Here is a 21,099-nt window from a genome sequence, read left to right on the forward strand (position 1 = left end):
TACTAAAAAAGGCCGACACCTCAGTTTCGAGTTTAAAAAAAAGAAGAAGAATTCCTCTGCATCCAAGAGTAGCTGGATAGATGGAAGCATTACCCACATACTAAGTAATATACGGTGTAATAGCTTTTTATTACAGAATTTAATTTCAGACATCGCAAAAGAAAATCCATAGAAGTTGTGATAAATATGAAAACCACGATCTGCCAATGTGAATCATCTACAGATGCAATTGACACATTACGCTTTACCTCAAATTATTGCGGAAATATAGAGATTTATTTTGTCTTTTAACAGTAAGCTGCCCGACAAAGAAAAACTAAATTGTAAGCCATAACTACTAGAAATCAGTTCCAGAAGCGTTTTGTCCCTTGACTGAAGAACACAGAGGAGGAAGATTCTTTAAAACCTGGTGGTTAGCAGTGCCCTCTGGAGAGTTATTTCCCTTAGAAGCCAAGATGGCAGGCGTCAGCCCAGAGCTGGCATCTCTGATGAAAAAAGGGAAATCTGCCATAGCTGCCCACTTTAAGACGGCATTCGCCGAGGATAAATTGTTAAACGAGTTATTGAACACAGTGTTCAATCCGGAAAAGGCAATTGATGACTATGAAAATCTTGAATGGTATCGTTTCCTGATTGCTGGTGGGAAAAAGTTCGACGATTATGCAAACCTTGGTTCGTAAACAAATCCTTTCGGCCCCGACACCCCGAAACCACCCCTTATCTATTCCCAATTAATCCATGTTTTATTCTGTTTATTTAATCTAATTTGTTAGTATTTTATAATTGACAGTGTGCATTGTAGATTTGTCTATTAATTTCGTGTTCATCTATGAACAGACTGCTGTGAATGGTTCCATCCTGAAGCCTTGTATTTAATGTAATACGCAAATGTAATTCGACTGACGTACTTAGAGGTAACAGACACATTCACGAACACGGACAAATATTCATTGACTCCTACACGCATACAAACATTTATACATGTAATTGTTATTATATGTCACAGACTCTTTTTCTCCTTTTCCATTTATATAATCTGTGTGAGCTTGGATGGAATATAACACGACACGACACACAATCCTGTATAAATACGTTGTTTGTCTTTTTTTTTTATTTTAAAAAAGTATCAGTCAACAGAAAGATTTTTCCCCCATTTGCTTTAGTGTGTACGTGTTTGTCTAGTTGTATAAACTGGATCTATAAATATGCTAGGTTATAGGCATTCGTATCTAGCTTTGGTGTGTGTGTGTGTGTATACGCGCAAGCATTGTATAAGTTTATAAGACTTTTAATCGTGAAAAACTATGAGTATGGCTGTTTAAAACCACCGTTTAATTCACTCAACTCTGTTTTACTAAAACCGAAAAAGAAAGAAGCTGCCGTCGGGCTGCGACAAGTTGCAATACTGTTCCATGTACTTGGGGTTATGTTGTCAAATTTCTTCGGATGTGGTTAACACGTACTTCTCTCTTTACCAAACATAGTTATAAGTAATTGCTTCTGCCGATGTTAATGCTGAAAACGGTTTCTTGGAATTATAGTTTTAGGTGAATTGGAATTTTTTATAAAGTACAAAATCACATTTTGTACACTAGGAGAAAGAATTGTCTTCAATATAATGTTGTTAGTTAACTTATCCACTTCGGACGTGTACAAAGTTGACCTCAAAGGAATTTTCACTCGAAACTAAATACCGTAATATTTCGGCCGTCTGTACCATCCTAAAATGACATTTAAAAAATCTCGTCCTCAAACGTGTATGTAATACAGAATTATTGTCTCTCTGATGTGCGGTTTCAATCTCTGCCAGTTTCCCAATGAAACTAAATCTTAATGTGATTGTAAAAAAGTAGAATTCGAGGAAATATTGTCTACTTGATGCATCTCCATCATTCTTAGAAACTAAATGAAAAAGGCCCCTTCGCATTTACTCAGCTTGCTAGAAATAGCAGCTAAATCTCTCGAATAACATCTTAGTACACATTGCATAATGCAGTCCGATATACACAATATTGGAAAAACAAATGGGATGGTCGTGGTGAGAACCCCTTTGATAATAGGTTTGCTCAATCGGTGTTGACCTTGAGTTAACTGCAATATAAAAGTAACTTGTGTCAAAAATAATTTTTTTGTTTCATTTGATTCCTTTTGGTTCAATTTTGGTTAATTCTGTCTTCGAAACCTTTGAGATTTGATGTAACACGCGATTTAAGTCGGCCAAAGTAGAGAATAAATGGAACCAGTTGACGTTGATTTCCTGTTACCCCAGTTTCCTCACTTTTCTAGAAAAACAGCTGGCTGTAAGCATGTGGATTTAGTTGCTGTAAATAGAGTGAAATAGTTTTGATTATTAATAGTTATACTAAACAGTCACAGACATGCAATTTGAGTTTTGAATCTAATGCTTGCACTGATATGTATAATGGGGTGAGACTAGATCAGTGGTACCCAGCCTGGGGTCCGTGGACCCCTAGTGGTCCTTAAAGGTAGTACTGGAGATCCATGAACTAAATTCAAAACTTCATATATACATATATGCACACATAAGAATAAGCATATTAAAAAGGGGTCTGTGGGAAAACTTAGATAAAAGGGTTGGGAACTACTGGACTAGATAGAGGCTGGAAGCATTGTGCTGCAAATAAAAGACATCTGGGGCAGAAGTAGACCATAGAAGGAGATAGTGGAAGAAATTTCAGGTTTCTGAGATTCAGAGATGTAAGATTACACTGGATCAAAAGGAGTGGTCATATACTACCGTTCTGTCTTGACCAGGGTCCATATAACCTTTGGGGGCCCATAGAAGATTTTATTAAAATTTATGTTTAATAAATTGGTCATATCTCTACGATGCATAAAATATTTTAGCAATATTTTTTATACAATTCCTAATAATATTTGCTTATAAAAATATAATTGGATTTTTAAAACATCAAACGGCTATGGGGCTCCACCCAAGTAAAAGAGAACCAAAGGTGTCCATCAGCTAAAAATGGTTGAGAACCATTGGTCTAAACATTTTGTTTAGGACAGGTATAATTACCAACACAGGAACATGTATCATACATTATAATGAAACTGGTCCTCTGTGGATCACATCCCTACTTCTCAACATAGTCACCGTTTCTCTCAATAACAATGTTCCACCTTCGAATGAGAGCATGTATCCCTGCCCCGTAAAATTCTGTCGATTGTGCTTTGAGCCACTTCTTCACTACAATTTTCACTTCCTCGACACTGGAATAATGTTTGCCTCTCAAACCCTCTTTCATGGGGCTGAAGAGATGATAGTCTGACAAGGAAATGAAAACTGTAGTGAAGAAGTGGCTCAAAGAACATAAATAAATTTATTCCCCCCACCCCATTAAAAGGTCAAATTTCCTGCCTGTTTCCAAGTCTCCTTATTTTTGTTTCTTCCAGTGCGTATTTATGACAATGCGACAACATGTGGCCTTGTGTGGACTGCAAATTTTGTGGCCTATAGGTGTCGTACATGTGGTATAACACCATGCATGTCACTCTGCTCCAAGTGTTTTCAGGCTGGAAATCATGAGGGACACGACTACAACATGTTCCGCAGCAAGGCTGGAGGAGCTTGTGATTGCGGAGATGCCAGTGTTATGAATCCTGCCGGGTGAGTAATATTCCAGGATTTTTCTCTTGTTCTCAATAAATGTTTTTAGATTTGACTTTTAGAAATAAGCACTTGGCCAGTTAATGCAGGAGATGATATGTCAGTGATTGAATTGAACCAAATACATTAATTTTATCAAACCTGGAGAGAGAGGAGCGTCTAGTTCTCCCTTGTGGATTTTAAATTAAAAAATGCAGGACAATGCCAGAGACTTTCTGGTAGTTAGACATTATCACTTTTCACTTTGCCAGCCAAGATAGTGTTTCTATACTTTGTTTTTACATTGAACCCACAACCTTGTGGTCTAGCCATATATTTTACTACATATTTACTTACTGAAGGCGGTGAGCTGGCAGACACGTTAGGACACCGGGCGAAATGCTGAGCGATATTTCGTCTCTCTTTACGTTCTGAGTTCAAATTCCACTGAGGTCAGCTTTGCCTTTCATCCTTTTGGTGTTGATAAATTAAGTGCCAGTTGCATACTAGGGTCGATCTAATTAACTGTCCCCCTCCCCCAAAAATTTCGGGCCTTGTGCCTAGAGTAGAAAAGTATAGATTTACTTACTTAGGCTCATCGTCTTCTATGGAGCCTAGACCGTTGATGACATTCTTACCACTCTGCTCTGGGCTGCCAGGGTCACTCCCTCTATATGTGTATGTTGGTGGGGGTGTACCCTTGAGGGGTAGCCTTCCTCTTTCATATCTTGTTGGTTTTGAATTGTCGTTGTTGCATTTGTAACTTTGCTTTTTTCTAAGTAGGGCTGTAGACCTTCCTCAAACCCATTTTTACTCCTGCAAAGTGGTAGTCCATATTAGTTTGGTCTCTGTCCTTAGCCTTGTTCATTATGGAAGCCCTACCAAAGAGCTTGTGTTCCACTGGCTTAGCTCTGACGGTCGTTAAGATATACAAACCAACACACTGCAGCAAAGACTGCATCTTGTCCTGGATGTCTTAGGAGACATTTCAATCTGATTATTGTCCTCAACTCTAGTAGTATTAATAAAATATTACTGCTATTCTTCCCATAACTTATGATACAAAATTCTAATTTTTTTCACTTTCAGTCTTCCAATCAAAAAGCTTCTATTCAGCTATTTGCAATATATTTTCTCAGATATCTTCTTTGCCAACACAAATAATAACAGCATAATTCAACTGAAAATTAGGCTCGATTTTGTTAATTCTATCTCTGGCTTTTATGTCCCTGGCCTTTTCAGTGAAAGATAACTAAATATTTTTGAGATAATACCAATTTAATTTGCTTGTCCAAATGCCTTGCTTTAAGATGATATCTCTGTAAAAAAGAACCCCCTGTTTTTATCTTACTTGGCTAAACTTCACTCAACAGTCTTGGCATAAAAACAGGCAATATTTTTCTCTTTTTAGTTGATTTATTTTTGTTTTATGTAAATATTTATTGAATTTTATTGTCATCTCATTGAAACAATTGAGTTTGCTTATTTCTCTAAACAGGTTTTGCTCCCGCCACCTTCCTGGACCGAACCGATACCAGTTGGTTCCTCCACGTGAAGTGATGGCACTACCAGAACTAGTCATGCCACGACTCTTTATCCGCCTGATATACCATTTAAGAGAATTTGCTAAAGTAGGTCAGTATCACATGGTATTAATTGTTCAAAATTTGATGTTTTAGTTAAGAATTAGCAGTATCATTGTTTGGTGTTTGAATATGTTTGTCATATTTCTTATAATGATGAGGGATAATTTTCTCCATGCCTTCAATTGATTGCAGCTTAACCAGGAATACCATCATCCTCGTAGTTTCCCATGAGTTTTCCCAGGCTGGCAGAAGAGTTGGACAGATCTCATAGTATCTCACCACACCTTGCTATCTTATTATCTGGCCAAATTTGTGCATCTTTTCCAATGATCAGGATGTATTTGAAGTGGTCTGTAGCAAGACTAAAGAGCCACATTTATCCTGTATCAACTTTTTTATTGGAATTATTACCCTCCTGAATGGGTTGTTGCAGAACCGATCTGTGTTTCGATGATTCAAATTTTGGTGTGGTTGCATATGTATATTGTGCTTTCCATTTTTGGTATAGTTATACATATGTGTTTGTGTGAGTCTGGATGTCGTTGGAGAGTAGTCCAAAGTGACATAAATACATTCTAGAAAACAAAATGAGTTCGAATCTCATCCTCGTCACCAAAATAACTCTGTTATGTTTTAAACCGAATTATCAACTTGAATGCCAGCCAATAATGGGGTTATTTTGGTAACGAGGATAAGATTCGAATTCATTTTCTTTTCTAGAGCAATATAACACTTAGTAACAATGAAAGGATAATAAAGAAAAGAGGGGCTGATCACACAGCCTTGCTGGATACCTAGCATCTCTATTAAATTTGTATCAGCACTCATGCAAATTGTTTGTAACCCTTTCACAAGTCCTTCATCTACACCCACTTTCCTTATTACTGACCAGATAACACAGTGATGGTCATGCCCCACAAACTGTGTCTGTCTCAGATTTACCCTATTCTGAATTAACTTTATTAAAATTCTTTCTGCTAGATCCGAGGCTTGGTATATTAGTTTGAGATGTAATTGCTATTTTCTTGTGCATTTCCTTAAGCCTTTTAGAAGTTGATTATATTAGTCATTAGGGATAAAAACTTGTTCTGTTCTACTCAAAATACAGAGCTTATCGCACAGCTTCATAGTCTCAGGCTTAAACATCTTAATCCGCCAGGCTTGATAGATCTGCTGCCATTTTCCAGTATTTTGGGTTTCATAATCATATGTTTTTCTTTCTTGTTTATATTACTAATTATTTTTCTTCATTTTATTTTGATTCCGCTTCTCAGAGGCTGCCGATATCAGTCAGATAGCAATGCAGGATGCAGACTCTTATTTAACCTTCCTGCACAGTCTTTGTGAGATGGGTGCAGTCATGATGAAGCAGATGGGCAAAACTCTTACTGATTCTGTAATCTATGAGAAATTCACTCAGAGTAAGTCACATCACTTTAACATTCACCAATATCATCACCACCACCACCATTATCATTGTCAACACCAACATTATTATAATTCATAACATTTCCACAATTACTGGCACATTCTCTGCCACTAACCACCCAATTCATAATTGCTATTATTATTTTGGTTTGGCTCAGGTTCGGTTTTATTCCTGATAGTATTTATGTGGGTAGCAGGTCACTACTTGTAGCCTTAGGTATCCACAAGTTTTCAACAGTCTTTCAAGTGCTTAGAACCCTCCTGATAATTGTTGCTGTCCCTAAGAGACAAACTTTCTGTAGGAGCTCTACCAGGCATTCTGCTCCAAATCATTATTATCATTTTTTTTTACTTTTAATCTGCATGTTTGTTACAACCACTTGCCGAGGCACACCCAGCATCCTGGGGCGAGTGAAGGATAAGAGATGTTACAGTATGATCGAAAGTTTGGGGAGGGGATGTGGCAGGGGCAGTTGTGAAATATCTTTATGTAGTTGTTGGCCTTGTGCCAAAATTTGAAACTAATAAATCAATTCTCTTCATCATCATCATCATCATTTAACATCTGTTTTCCATGCTGGCATGGGTTGGATGGTTTGATATGGAGCTGGCCAAATATAAAAATAGCTGAGTTGAGATAGAAAATATAAGAAACTAGATTTACATATGAAGTTGCAGTTTGGAGTGACTGCCAGAGAATGTATACTAGAATCGGTTATTTAGTAATTTAGTAAGCAATGGGTAAATGGGTTGAGCCCTATCAGTGGGCCGGTCCCTCTTTTCTCTCCCAAATCAGTGCTTATAGTAATTCGTATCACTCTTTTAGCAATTAATACTTCTAGAAGAAAAGATTGTTTTAAGAATTAATCTCAGAAATTAAAACATAAGAAGCCTCCATGCAGTCATTAGACCTGCTAGAAATAGAAGACAAATCTTCCTTAAATTAGACCTTATCAAGTAAAAAAAGAATACATTAGATAGCGTATTCCATGACATAGAAAAAGTTGAAATGATTACAGCTATAATGTCTTTGATTAATCGGAATTATTCAAACACAGCCAAACAACAACAGCAACCTCATACAGCTGTTGTTGTGTTACAGTGTTTGCTTTCTTGGAAATTGCATTTTGGAATTCTCTTAGGTGACTGTTATATCTGTTTGTGTGGTTTAGATGTGTGTGCATGTTTTTTCCCTTTAAAACCCTTTTCTTCTTTGACTTCTGTATGAATATAATTTGAAATGGTTTCAATTTCAGGTGAAGGTTGTTACCACTCAGAAAGCCAGAAAAATTATTTACAGGCCGTGAAAGAGATGACTTATCCTCCATCATTTGATATCTTTAGCAGTAAGGAATCTTTCTTTTCATTACTTCTCTACTACGGAATCACTAAAAGATTAAATTTAAAACATATTCAGAACTCAAAGATTAATTTAAACTTGACTTTTTTTTTTACTTCTTTTTCTAAATTTATTTTGTGGTTTGAAATTTCTTGACACTCTTCAAAGAATTCTTTCATTTCTTCAATAGATTTAGTTCCTCATCAGTGGAACCATCCATTTATGACATTATTTATTTTACTGGCATGAGAACAACAATAAAGAAAATTCTTCCAAATTTGGAATTCGTTTTAAAGACATTTTCTGCCTCTCTCTGTTTATTCGATGACCTTCATGAACCTATCTTTATATTCTCTACAGACAAAATCTATTTAGACCAGAAACTAGTGCACACCACAATCTTGGATGAATTAGTCTTTTGGATGGTCAAGTTGGAATTACCACAGAAGATTGTTACATTATTACTAAGTCTTCTGCCAGATGACCATTACAAGGTAAGCTTTTGAAAATTCTTCCCCATCAGTAAAATGTTCCAAACACACCGACATCAATTGTCAAGTGATGGTAGGCGGATAAACACACATATATATATATACAATGGGCTTCTTTCAGTTTCCATCTCCCAAATCCACTCAAGGCTTTGGTCGGCCTGAGAATGGGCTTCTTTCAGTTTCTGTCTATCAGATCCACTTGTATGGCTTTGGTCAGCCCAAAGTTATGGTAGAAGATTCCTGTGAAAGGTGCCATGCAATGGGACTGAACCCAGAACTATGTGGTTGAGAAGCAAGCTTTTTACCACACAGCCACACCTGCAACTACTCCAGTTTCAACCAACCCAGTTTTTTTTTTCCTGTCCAAATATCTTTGCTCTTTTAAGATGTCATTTGAGAGAGATTTGGCAGGGAAAGCGTCTGTTTAGTAGTTGATTGATTTCCGTGACTTGTCTTATGTAAACCGTGACAAACAGTAATACCAGTTGTATGCTGGGGATACACAGCATGAATTGAGCACTGATGGAATCATCATTACTGGTAACCAGTGATTTAGCATATTTACGAACACTCCTCACCGAGCATATTGTAGCTGCTTCCGCCATTGTTGCGTCCCACTGAGTACCATCTTCAAGCAGGCCATGTTTAAGGCAGATTTTCTATATTTGGGTGCCCTTTCTGTTGCCAACCCTCGCTTGTTTTTTAGCAAAGTAATATTTCCCCTCCATGCCCAAACATGTTCATGCAGAATTGTGGAAATAGGGGAAACTGCATGTATGACAGTGGCACTCATTTACAGCTGTCATGTGATGTCAAAACAAGGAGACAGCAACACACACACACACACAAACACACCTTTCAATTTCTGTCTCCCAAATCAACTCACAAAGCTTTGATCAGCCCTGGACTATGGTAGAAGACACTTGCCCAAGTTGTCAGCAGTAGGACTGAACCCAGAACCATGTGGTTGGGAAGCAAACTTCTTACCACACAGCCAACTGATAAGGGTTGCGAGTATTTTCTTCTGAGGGTTTCCGGTGCTCTGACTGTTTATCAATGTTTTTTCCTTGTTTTACTCTCATTAACAGCAAGCATTTACAAAGGCTTTTGTCCAACACTACAGTCGGGTCTCATTGGTTGTGGTCAAGTCTAAAGACCACTATGCAGTGGCACATCGTGTGGTCCACATCAGTGTTCAGTTGTTCAGCAACGAAACGTTAGCAAGGACCATGTGCAAGGACTACAACCTGCTCTACATCCTTGTCTTCAGTCTACGCCACATGGTGGAATCGGTTTTCATGCAGAGTACATTACAGAGTAAGTTCTGTTTTATTATTTCATTTCATTTTGTAATTTATGAACAATGGTGCCATTACGTATGATTGTTAATGGACCAGTCTCTGATTCCCTGATTGTTTGGTAGTAAAAACCACTGGCACAGCATCAGTTACAATGGAGAGTGTTTCTTGTTGATCTGATCAGTGAAACAGCCTGCTCGTGAAATTAACGTGCAAGTGGCTGAGTACTCCACAAACACATGTACCCTTAACATAGTTCTCAGGGAGATTCAACGTGACACAGAATGTGACAAGGCTGGCCCCTTTTGAATTACAGGTACTACTCATTTTTGGCAGCAGCGTTGATTGGAGCAATGTGAAATAAAATGTCTTACTCAGAGACATAACTGTACTGCTGGGAATTGAACTCCTGCCTTCACTGGTTGCAAAAAGAGGAAGAGAATGTCACCAGCTTTCCAGTTTGCTGCTCTTTTATACAACCTCGTTGATCTGCGTCAGTTAAAGACACAAATACAGTTTTTCACTCAGAAGATATTGCTCAACCTAAGGTTGTATTAGAAACCCCTTGTTCAAGATGTTGTGTTGTTAGATTGAACCTGAAACCACGTTGCTAAGCCAACTTGTTCACCACACAGCCATACTAGTGTACTTGTTTTTGTCTGACAATTATTATTTTACATAAAACTGTTTCCATTCTTTTGCACATTCATGCATTTGGACAAAATTCTTGGCTTCATTTAGTTATGGCTCTTTACATTCAAAGTTTCTATCCCATCAAACTGCACTTTACCTTTCGTCTTTCAATTGTCAATAAAGTACTGTTCAAACACTGCAATCAATGTAAATTGATTGTTCTGCTTGTATCTTTTTTCTTTTTTACCCCTGTTTACTAAAATTATAAAGTTTTCTTTCATCTTTCAGACAATTTCAACAACTACCATAATGTTGTCGACTGTGATTCTAAAGCCATGAAAGATCATTGTTATTGGCCGATTGTTAGTGATTTGATCAACTTGTTGTCTCATCATACCATTGCCTTGCAATTTATGGAAAATGTCAACTTGGTTAACACATGGCTTTGCTTGCTTGTTTATTTCCAAGGTAAACACTTTTCTTGTGTTATGCGATTTGTGTGTGTGTGTGTGTTAGTATTTTTTACCAATAGAGTGTTGGGGAGAGATCTTGTTTAATGAAAATAGAAGTGGTTTCTAATTAATCTATTGATTGACTTACAAAAATGAGACTAAAGCTAATCGGATATCTTCTATACGTATCCAGTGAGTGATGTGTGCATAAGTTTTTTCTTTCTTTTAATTAGAACATTCTTTATCTCATCATCATCATCCTCATCATCATTTAACATCTGCTCTCCATGCTGGCATGGGTTAGGTGGTTTGACTGGAGCTGATGAACTTGCACCAGGTTCCAGTCTGATTTGGCATGATTTCTACAGCTGGATGCCTTTTCTAATGCCAACCACTCCAGTATAAAAGTTACAGTGGCATATACAAAGTAATGATTTTTATCGATTGTATTAAAAATACATTTTTGATATCAACTGATTCATAGTGGAACTTTTAAGAGACATTCTTGGAGTTGTATCAAATTACTTCTTTGATACTAACAAATAAGGAGTTACCATTCCAAATCTGTTATTTTGCTTTCTAATTTTTTTTCCTCCTAGGTTGTAATTTAAATGAACGAGAACTTACTCAGCATGTTGAATTTGAGCCAGATACGTATTATGCTGCATTTTCTGCTGAACTTGAAATCTCGGCATCTCCAATGTCGTATTTGATCTCTCATTGTAAGGACAGTGTAAGTATTTCAGTTTGGCTTCACTTTGTTGCATTTTCTGTTAAACGTTTGTTTCTCTAAATGAAATTTATAACACTTCTTGTTAATTGATTTCTGTTAGGAAGCAAACTTCTTAGTCACACGGCCAGGTGTAATATCAGGAAGAAGAAAACTTTTTAATATTATTTTTTCATTCTCTTAAAATCATAACTTTTGATTTTTTTGTTTGTTTTGTTTTCACCTTGCAATTTGGCTAGCAAGTTCTGTCTCCAGCAAAGCATGATGCAATATTTTTAGCTACATTATTTACATTTGACGGATATTTGTCCTCATCTTGTTTGTTTTTAACACAACATTTCAGCTGATATACCCTCCAGCCTTCATCATGTGTCTTGGGGGAATTTCGAACCTGGGTTCCCATTCCTAAGGTATTTTTTGATGTTATTATTATTCAAGTCACTGCCTGGAATTGAACTCGGAATCTTGGGGTTAGTAGCCTGCACTCTTAACCACTACACAATATGCCCACGGGCATATAATAACATTGAAAAATACCTTAGGAATGAGAACCCAGGTTCGAAATTTCCCCAAGACACCTGATGAAGGCTGGAGGGTATATCAGCCGAAACATTGTGTTAACAACAAACAAGATGAGGACAAATATCCATCAAATGTAAATAACGTAAATAATGTAAATAATTCCTCATTAGTTCTAGCTATATTCATAGAAACCAGAAACAAATGATGACCTAAAAGATCATGTATGTCTGTGAAATAGAAAGAAGGGATTCTGTTTTGGGCAGGGAGGAAAGAATATTAAATTTGCATCTCTTGCATTGGGCATTCATAATTCATATCCATGGTATATTTGGTTGGATACTAAATTCTACATGCCTTCCTTCATCCTATTGGTTGCAAGTCATGTTTCTGCTTTTTTTTCTAAAAACAATTTCGTTTTCAACCTCTTGCTGAGATATATAAACCTAATTCAAAAATGTCAAAATTCTAACATAAATCTTTGGCTTTGCCATTATGGATTTATCTTTTACATATTGTTTCCTATTTATTCTATTAATTGTTAAATACCAAATAGTCTTGTAAACGTCCTTGTTTTATCATTTCGTCTTATTTTTCTCTGTTTTACTCATGAATTCACCAAGAGTATTATTTTTTTTTTTGTTTCAATAATTTTTACTTTTGTACAAGAATTTGTAACAATACATTACAGCTCTGTTATCGTGAACAATAAACTTTACAATTAACAATTAATTACACCATAAACTTTGTCTCGTTATAGAAAACTGCCCATTGTACAAAAGCAATAGTCGCTGCTTGTCTGGAAACTCTTGAAGATTGGTTTGAGTCGATTAATTTTGATGCAAATAAAGGCGACAAGGTGAGGCTCTTAATTGTTTTATCTTTTCTCAGTTAATTAAATGTATTTCTGTAGAATTGACATTATTTGTGAGATGCTCTGTTGTCCCCTTTTTATGTCCCCTTTTCTGAACTCTTATTTTTAAAATGCATTTTGTGTTGTTTTGATTTGTTTGTGTTCATCTCACTCTGTTTGTGTCTTTTATTTCAACTGTGGCTTACACATTGAACACATCTACTTTTCACATATTTGGGGTTGCTCTCTTTCCTTGCATATAGGTATGTGTATATATATGTGTATATATATTTATATGTGCATAATGTGTATGTGTGTTTGAAGAGAAACCCATTCAACACAATGGCAACCTTTTACACAATGATAGTCTAAACTTCCTTGTTCTTATATATATATGGTGCCCCAGCATGGCCATGACCTTAGGGCTAAAATATATAAAAGAATATATATATGTACAGTGTGTGTGTTTGAAGAGAAAGTCATTCAACTCAATGGCAACCTTTTACTCATTGCTAGTCTGGACTTCCTTGTCCCCTGTTGGGCCCTGTCTTGTCTTTGTCTTACCTGCTGCTTACAACAGTCATTTTCTGTTCTTTGCAACACATAAACTCTATCCCAATCTATCTAAGCTTACTCAATTCATCTGTCTCTCATCTTAACTAAACCTTCAGCATGTCTCTCGCCTCAAACATTTACTATTAAGAGGTCTTTCAGTTCTTCATTCCTTCAAGAGCGTTCGTCTGGAAATTCTTTTATTTGCAAATTTTCTTGCAACCATTAACTCCAACTGATCAAGTTGAATATTAACGATACTTCTTCAGTTTTCCTCATTTCAAAAAGGACCAAACAGATAATAGCAAATGTTCATCTGCCTCTGGTTATGAAAATGGAGTGGGGTACTAAGATGATTCTTTCAAAAATGTTTGACTTAATTAAAGCTCAAAGTAATTGTCAATTGTATTGTTTATTTAATAACAGGCTGTAGTTATGGAAAGTTTGTCTTTGAAGTCATACCGGAACTTGTGTTGTTAAGTATTGTCCATAATATTTGTGAATGTAACTTTACTGAAGTAAGTTATTCTATCTGTAATACGAATGCAATTAATTTCAGATTGATTTTTGTAGAATTCTAACTTTAATGAACATTAAAAACTATTTCGAAGAACTTGTGAGCCAATTCCCCCAGAAAATAACAAATGACCTAACAATTTGTTTTTGTGAAGTCTTTGATGTAAATTAGAACTGGTGATGGTGTCACATAAAAAGCACCCAGCACACTCTGTGAAGTGATTGGTGTTAGGAAGGGCGTCCAGCTGTAGAAACCATACCACAACAGACTCTGGAACTGGATTTTCCAATTCCTATTGAGCCATCCAACCCATACCAGCATGGAAAATGGATGTTAAGTGTTGTTGAGGGTGTACTTAGAGAAAATTGTTTAAAATGGCAAAAATTTAGTGAATGTCATTTTCCTTTGCTTTGGAATGAAATAACATATTACCTGAAGTATATTTTAATAAATTACTGTGAAAATTGAACATTTAAAACAAATTTATTGAATATTTTGATGGGAGATTAATAAGAACATTGAAGAAATGTTATTTTTATTTTCTTCAGACAAGTTACCTGCAGCTGGCTTTCCACTTGCCTCTTCATCGTTATCTAGCTGTGTTCTTGGCTTATGCTGTCCAACATCAAGCTGTACCTATCACACAAATGTTACCTTTCTATTCGAAGCTGAAGAACTTGTTGATGTTTCCACTGCGTATTCAGGTAGGAGTAATGCCAGTTTAATAAAGTTTGTCCAAAGATTGCTGACCCCCAGCACTTTCCTATCACACTCGGTTGACCATTATCATCACCATCAACACTACAAAAATGCATCGAAAGGGTACGCGCACACACACACACACACACACACACCTGTTGTGTGTGCATTCTTGTATAACACTCATATTTTTATTTCTAGGCTGGAATTGCTGAAATCAATGCTAATTTATGGCTAAGAAACGGTCTGCAGATCAAAGGACAGGCGATGACATATGTCCAGTGCCATTTCTGCTATTCTATGTTAGATGCTGATCTTTACCTGATACAGGTGAGTGTTGATGACATTGCTGTTTCTTTCTCATTCTAAATTTTTGAATTCCTTCAATAATCATTGTGCTCTACCTTTATTTCTTACCTCTTGAATTTTGCAAATTTTCCCTACCTGTGTTGAATATATAATCTACTTTTCTCTAACTCTTTTAAAATATATTTTACCTAAACAAATGCAATATAAATACTGAGCTGTATTTTGACAGCTGGGTGTCGGTCCACCTGCCGATTGAAGCAGGGCTGGTGCCAGTGTTTGTCAGACGAATAAGTCATAGTTGATATCTCGTATCTTACCCGTATATCGCCATCAACATAAGTGCATGGTTTGAATTTATAATCTTGCAGAATAGAAATTCAATACTTGCACTAATGTTTTTAATTTTCTAACATAAAAAAGCATCCATGCTGGTACTGTTTAAAAAGCTCCTGTGCTGGTGCCACTTAAAAAGCACCCAGTGCCCCTCTATAAAGAGGTTGGTGTTAGGAAGGGCATCCAGCCATAGAGACCATGTCAAAACAGACAACTGGTGCCTGGCACAGCTCTCCAGCCTTGCCAGCTCCTGTCAAGCCGTCCAACCCATGCCAGCATGGAAAATAGACATTAAATGATGATGATGATGATGGTAACTCTATTATTGTATAGTTGGTTGTACAAGTAGTATGAGGTACTAAACTACTGACTTATATAGACAAGTATTCAAACTTTACGAAACATTTGACTGAGGCACATTCTCCAATTTCCCTCAGCTGCTTGGATAAATAAGGAGGTGAACATTTTCTCCAAGTTATTACCATAGCATCCAGCTTTTTTTAATAAGTAATTGTTCTGTTTTGGTCCAACTTTCACAAAAGCAGACCAACACTGTTCACTTAAAATAGATGCAAAAAATGTATTCTGCTAATTGCCAAATCACTCAGGTTGTGTTATTTCAATTATTATTATTTTTTGCCACTTCAGGTATGTGCAGCCCATCTCCCACCTAACGAGTTTGTGAGAATTGTTATTGAGAGGTAAGCCAGTTAAAAATCTGTTTTCAAATTCCACTCTTTTTGATTTAATTAATAATGTTTGTACCTTGTTAGATACTTTGCGACAGTTTTGTTGTGGACAGGCTGATCTAACTATTTTATTGTGTTTCTGAACAAAGTAGGAACGAATGGAACCAAAGTAGAGAGAACTGCTTAGTCTTTCCAATATTCCTTGAGAACATGTCTGGCCACAGAGAAATATTACTTTGTTTGGAAGCAGACAAGAGTTGGCAACAGGAAGGGCATCCAGCCATAGAAAATCTGCTTCAACAAATTCTGTCTGATCAATAGAAGCATGGAAGAAGTGGATGGATAATGATGAGGATGATGAGACTTATTTAGTGCTTATTACCTCAGTCTGTCTGGCTGATAACTGGTTTCATTCCTCCTTCACAGTTGACTGATTAATATTAAGATGGGTACTCAGTCATAAATGATGTATTCCAACAATGTTCAGTCTGAAAATATTGACATTTTTAAATCCACATCAAGGCTATTGGAAAGTGTAGGTAAAATAATTATCAAAAATTGATGAGTGATTAGTTGCAGATGCTTTATTTTTTTTAATCATTCTATTCATTTTGTATAAAGATAAAAAGAAATTGCTTAAGCTTTTAGATGTCTAGATAACATCTTTAGGTATGGCTACTTTTGAATCTAGCGTCATGTTTAATCTGTTTGTCATTTTCAGCTTTCATCTTACAAACTGGCTCTTGTTATGCCCTAAACCAATCAAAATTGGTTGTGTATTGGAATCCGAACAAGAACTGGCATTAGTGGAGAGTGCCTTATCTTTCCTAGCTATGTTGCAGTCCGTACGCACCTATCTGGGTAAGTTTAAACTTTATTCACTCAAACCCATCATCTTTTTTAAATACAGGTTCTGTTCCCAATAGCCTCACATCAACCGACATTTTGTCAGAGAAAATTGGTTGGTAGAAGCTATGTGGAAACTTAGTGTATATTTGTGTGTGTGTATTGTAGTGAAGGCGCATGGCTCAGTGGTATGAAGTGTTTGATTCCCAGAGCGGGCTGTGTGTTGTGTCCTTGAGCAAGACACTTTATTTCACGTTGCTCCAGTTCACTCAGCTCGAGAAATGAGTTTTGATGTCACTGGTGCCAAGCTGTATCATCCTTTGTCTTTTCCTTGGGCAGCGTTGGTAAGCCAGGAGAGGGGAGACTGCTGGTATGCATGGGCGACTGCTGGTCTTCCACAAATAACCTTGCCTGAATTTGTGATGTAAAATAAATAGCTTTGCATATTCTCAAAAACTGTTTTTGCAAATATATATTTTTGGAGCTGACCATCAATCAATCATACAGAAAGAGATGGCACCACGTCAAAAGCACCTGTGCCAGTGCCACATAGAAAGCACCCAGTACACTCTGTAAAGTGGCTGGTGTTAGGAAGGGCGTCTGGCCAGAGAAACCTTGTCAAACAAACTATGGAACCTGGTGCAGCTCCTGTCTAACTGTCCAACCCATGCCAGCATGGAAAACGGATGTTAAATGATAATGATGATGGGAGTAGGCATATACATGTGTGAGTGTGTGTATTAATCTAAACAAATGCTATAAATATTAATTTCTTTTTCTGTTAATTGTCAAAGCTGTTTGTAAATGTTTGTGTTTCATCAAAAGGTCTCAGTGAGAAGGAGTTAGTCCGTGTTGAGATGGTGGCTTTACTTTGTGTGAATGACCGCACACACAGCCAATTGATGGATTCAATGCCTGAGAAGTCAGGATTAGCTGTTCATGAGAAATATTACTTTGAGTCTACCTTGAAAACAGTAAGTCATTTTTTTCCCTATGTCCATTTACCATATTTGATGGCATAAAAGAAGACACACACAGTCTATTGAACACATCCCAGCACATTTCCAGCTACAAAAGGTTTCCAGGGTATTAAAATATCGAATATCGAACCCTTCGTTCAGATTATTCTTTGAAATCTGACGTTTATTTATTCTCCTTAATTTCAATGAATCCGGCATTATCTCAAAGCTTCAAGATCTTGATGTGATTATTTATTTTTCAGAATGACATTGTAGGGTAGGTATGAAAGGCCAGATTAGACCAGTTTGAATATAAAACATGGAGAATTTTTGGGCTGGATATGACCAGTTTAAATGCTAAAGGGTTAATAAAACTTCACATATAGGACCCAGGGTGATTTTTTTTTTCGTTTTTTTTTTCAAAGACATTTTTAGCGAGGCAAAAGTGTATCTAATATGCCATCATTTACAAAGATTTGCTCTTAAATCTGTTCCTTAATCCACTCTAAAATGTTTCCAGTTGTAATATTGTAGTCTATATTCTGTTGTAGGTGGCAGATTACAAAGCACCAGTTCTTGAATCTGGAGGAGGTTTACAGCAAGGAACCTATGTGCCAAAAGGTACGGAGGGTGTTTTCTTGGGTGCTGGTGTATATTTCATCTTCTGTAATGTACGACTGGGTGGTCAGAAGTTCAAACCTTACTGTGGAAAATGTAATTTTATTCATCATGGTTGTCTGATGGGATGTAATGAATTGTGTCAGTGAGGGAACCTCTACATCGTTTTCAACTTGCTAGAAGTAAAAGCTGAATCTCCCTCAAATCACACTCTACTGTATTTCATAAGAACACATTGTACATTATAGTCCTAAATACACTATGCTGCTTGTGAAAATAACTGAGATCATCTTGGTGAAGGTGTTATAAAACTGTGATGTTTCTCTTTCTGCAGGTTTTCTCTGGGATCAAGAATTTGACCCTATCCAAGTGTCAACTCGAGCTGTCTACAAAAGAGACATTCAATCTGCCATGGACCGGTACCATGCCTAGTAAGGAAATGTTCTGATAGTCTTTGACATAATTCCTTTGTTACTTCTTCAGGAATACTAAGATTCTCTTGTCTGTTGTACACTTCCTTTTAAATGCTTTATTTTCTAATTATCATCAGGTGTCACATTTCTATGTATATTTATGGACATATATGTGTGTGAATTTTATGGGCAAATTAAATCAAAAATCAGTTTAAGGTATAAATATGTGCATTTATGCATCACCATCATCAGTTAACATCCGTTTTCCATGCTGGCATGGTTGGATGGTCTGCATCAGCATGGTCTTTACAACTGAATGCCCTCCTAACGCCAGCCATATTACAGAGTATACTGGATGCTTTTTACGTGGCATCAGCCCTGGTAAAGTCACCAAGACAAAAAAAACCCCTTAAACTGGTGACTTTCTGCCAGGTGATTAGAAGTTAAACTATGATGGAGGGACAGAAAGAGTCTGCTGTAGAAGAGATACAGCAGACACTTGTATCATCGTCAGGATATGTCATGTTTCTGCGAATTGACCAACTTAGTACAAGAACAAGCTTCATTAACCGGGATTAAATGAAGATCCAACTCAATTTTCCTGATGAAATATGACAATAAAATGATGAGTTATTAAACTGCACAGGAATTCAAGTCTTCCTCATTTATCTCCCCTTGGTTACAGTTCAGAGCCATCAATTTACTTTAATCATTTATTGTTTTGTCTTTCATCCCAGTCATTAGTCTTCAGCGAATCTGGGTCACTGCCCTTTAGTGGACCCCAGTACTTACTTTTTTTTCGAAGCCTGGTAGTTTATTCTATCTATCTCTTTTGCCAAACCACTAAGTTATGGGGGCGTAAATATACCGACACCGGTTACCCAGTGGTGGTTGGGGGACAAACACACACACACACTCACACATTATGATGGGCTTCTTTCAGTTTCCATCTGCCAAATCTACTCACAAGGCTATAATTGAAGACATCTACCTTGCTGCCACACCATATGAACCCAGAACCATGCTTCTCACCACACAACCACAGCTCTGCTTATTTCGTTCTATATTTCTGTCTTTGTATTTGCTGATGAATTTTAAAAATTAGCTCTGAAGTCTTGATTATAATAAATGTGTGTGTGTGTGTGTATGTGTGTGTGTGTGCATATGTACATACACACCATTTTCTTTTTATTGTTAGAGTTGACTGATCTGTTATTGATGATTGCCTCATCAGTATGACATTTGAGATAATTGAACTGCACAGTCCGTTGGTGGTAATTAACAGATTCCACCTTATTTTCTATCTTCTCTACTGTATACACCTATAAATGTTACGATTTTTATTTAATTTATTGAAGTTGTGCTTTTTTCAATAGAATTTTCTCTTTTGTTTTTCCCCAGTCTTAAGCAAACTGGGAAATACACAGGTAAAAGCCCCCCATGGCCACCGATAAAGATTCCTGGTAAGATTCTGCCAGCTTATGATGGTCTCAGAAGAATGTTACATTGCAGAACACTGCATGGTTTTATCTTCTCTGTTTTGTACAAGGTAATTCACTTTATGTCCACTAATGTTATATAATATGCCTATAACGAATTGTTGTAATATATGTAACATATGGTATAATTATACACAGAGCAAATTTTAACCATTTCAAAAGACATTATGTATTTTGTTGTTCTCTGTAAACTTCCGTCTGTTTTACAGTTTTCAAAATAACTGGAATTTCCACCGTTGTTGCTCATATATGCTGTGTAACTGGGGTGTAACATGGGTATGTTTGTTCTCTTTCTTATTTGCTGCATTTAAAACTCTGCTAAACGTCTGTCTGTTTGCAGGCTATGAAGGAGACCCATATCTCTGAGACTATTCTCTACTTTTGTGTCTTCCTCTTGGAACTGGGCACCAGATTTCCTGCTACTGAAATTCAGGTTTGTCCTCACATTTGATTTGGTCATTTATTTCTCTTCTTCTTCAGTTTGCTATTTTAATAGACTCAATATTTTTAAAGTCATACATCATCATCGTCATCGTCATCGTCATCGTCATCGTCATCGTCATCGTCATCGTCATCGTCATCGTCACCATCACCATCACCATCACCATCATCACCATCATCATCACCATCATCATCACCATCATCATCATCATCATCATCATCATCATCACCATCACCATCATCACCATCATCATCACCATCACCATCATCATCATCACCATC

The 21,099-nt window shown here is 36.7% G+C and overlaps 1 protein-coding gene across 2 annotated transcripts in view; it reads left to right on the plus strand.

The window, feature by feature from the left end:
• LOC106871298 (E3 ubiquitin-protein ligase UBR3) overlaps positions 1 to 21,099 on the plus strand; it is a 39,844-nt gene continuing 18,745 nt past the window's right edge. For both annotated transcript variants that reach the window (XR_008264835.1, XM_052970344.1), the window contains exons 1-19: positions 1 to 672; positions 3,421 to 3,634; positions 5,112 to 5,248; positions 6,474 to 6,620; positions 7,884 to 7,973; positions 8,327 to 8,460; positions 9,546 to 9,774; positions 10,677 to 10,856; positions 11,440 to 11,573; positions 12,850 to 12,948; positions 14,560 to 14,715; positions 14,912 to 15,040; positions 16,001 to 16,053; positions 16,763 to 16,902; positions 17,713 to 17,861; positions 18,398 to 18,467; positions 18,799 to 18,895; positions 20,279 to 20,426; positions 20,717 to 20,809. Coding sequence is in view for 1 of the 2 variants with exons in the window: in XM_052970344.1 (XP_052826304.1) it covers positions 456 to 672; positions 3,421 to 3,634; positions 5,112 to 5,248; positions 6,474 to 6,620; positions 7,884 to 7,973; positions 8,327 to 8,460; positions 9,546 to 9,774; positions 10,677 to 10,856; positions 11,440 to 11,573; positions 12,850 to 12,948; positions 14,560 to 14,715; positions 14,912 to 15,040; positions 16,001 to 16,053; positions 16,763 to 16,902; positions 17,713 to 17,861; positions 18,398 to 18,467; positions 18,799 to 18,895; positions 20,279 to 20,426; positions 20,717 to 20,809 (2,616 nt within the window). In the remaining variant the exon portion in view is untranslated. The remainder of the gene's footprint in view (positions 673 to 3,420; positions 3,635 to 5,111; positions 5,249 to 6,473; positions 6,621 to 7,883; positions 7,974 to 8,326; positions 8,461 to 9,545; positions 9,775 to 10,676; positions 10,857 to 11,439; positions 11,574 to 12,849; positions 12,949 to 14,559; positions 14,716 to 14,911; positions 15,041 to 16,000; positions 16,054 to 16,762; positions 16,903 to 17,712; positions 17,862 to 18,397; positions 18,468 to 18,798; positions 18,896 to 20,278; positions 20,427 to 20,716; positions 20,810 to 21,099) is intronic.

Source organism: Octopus bimaculoides, chromosome 9, assembly GCF_001194135.2.
Source record: "Octopus bimaculoides isolate UCB-OBI-ISO-001 chromosome 9, ASM119413v2, whole genome shotgun sequence".
In the NCBI taxonomy this organism is placed as follows: domain Eukaryota; kingdom Metazoa; phylum Mollusca; class Cephalopoda; order Octopoda; family Octopodidae; genus Octopus; species Octopus bimaculoides.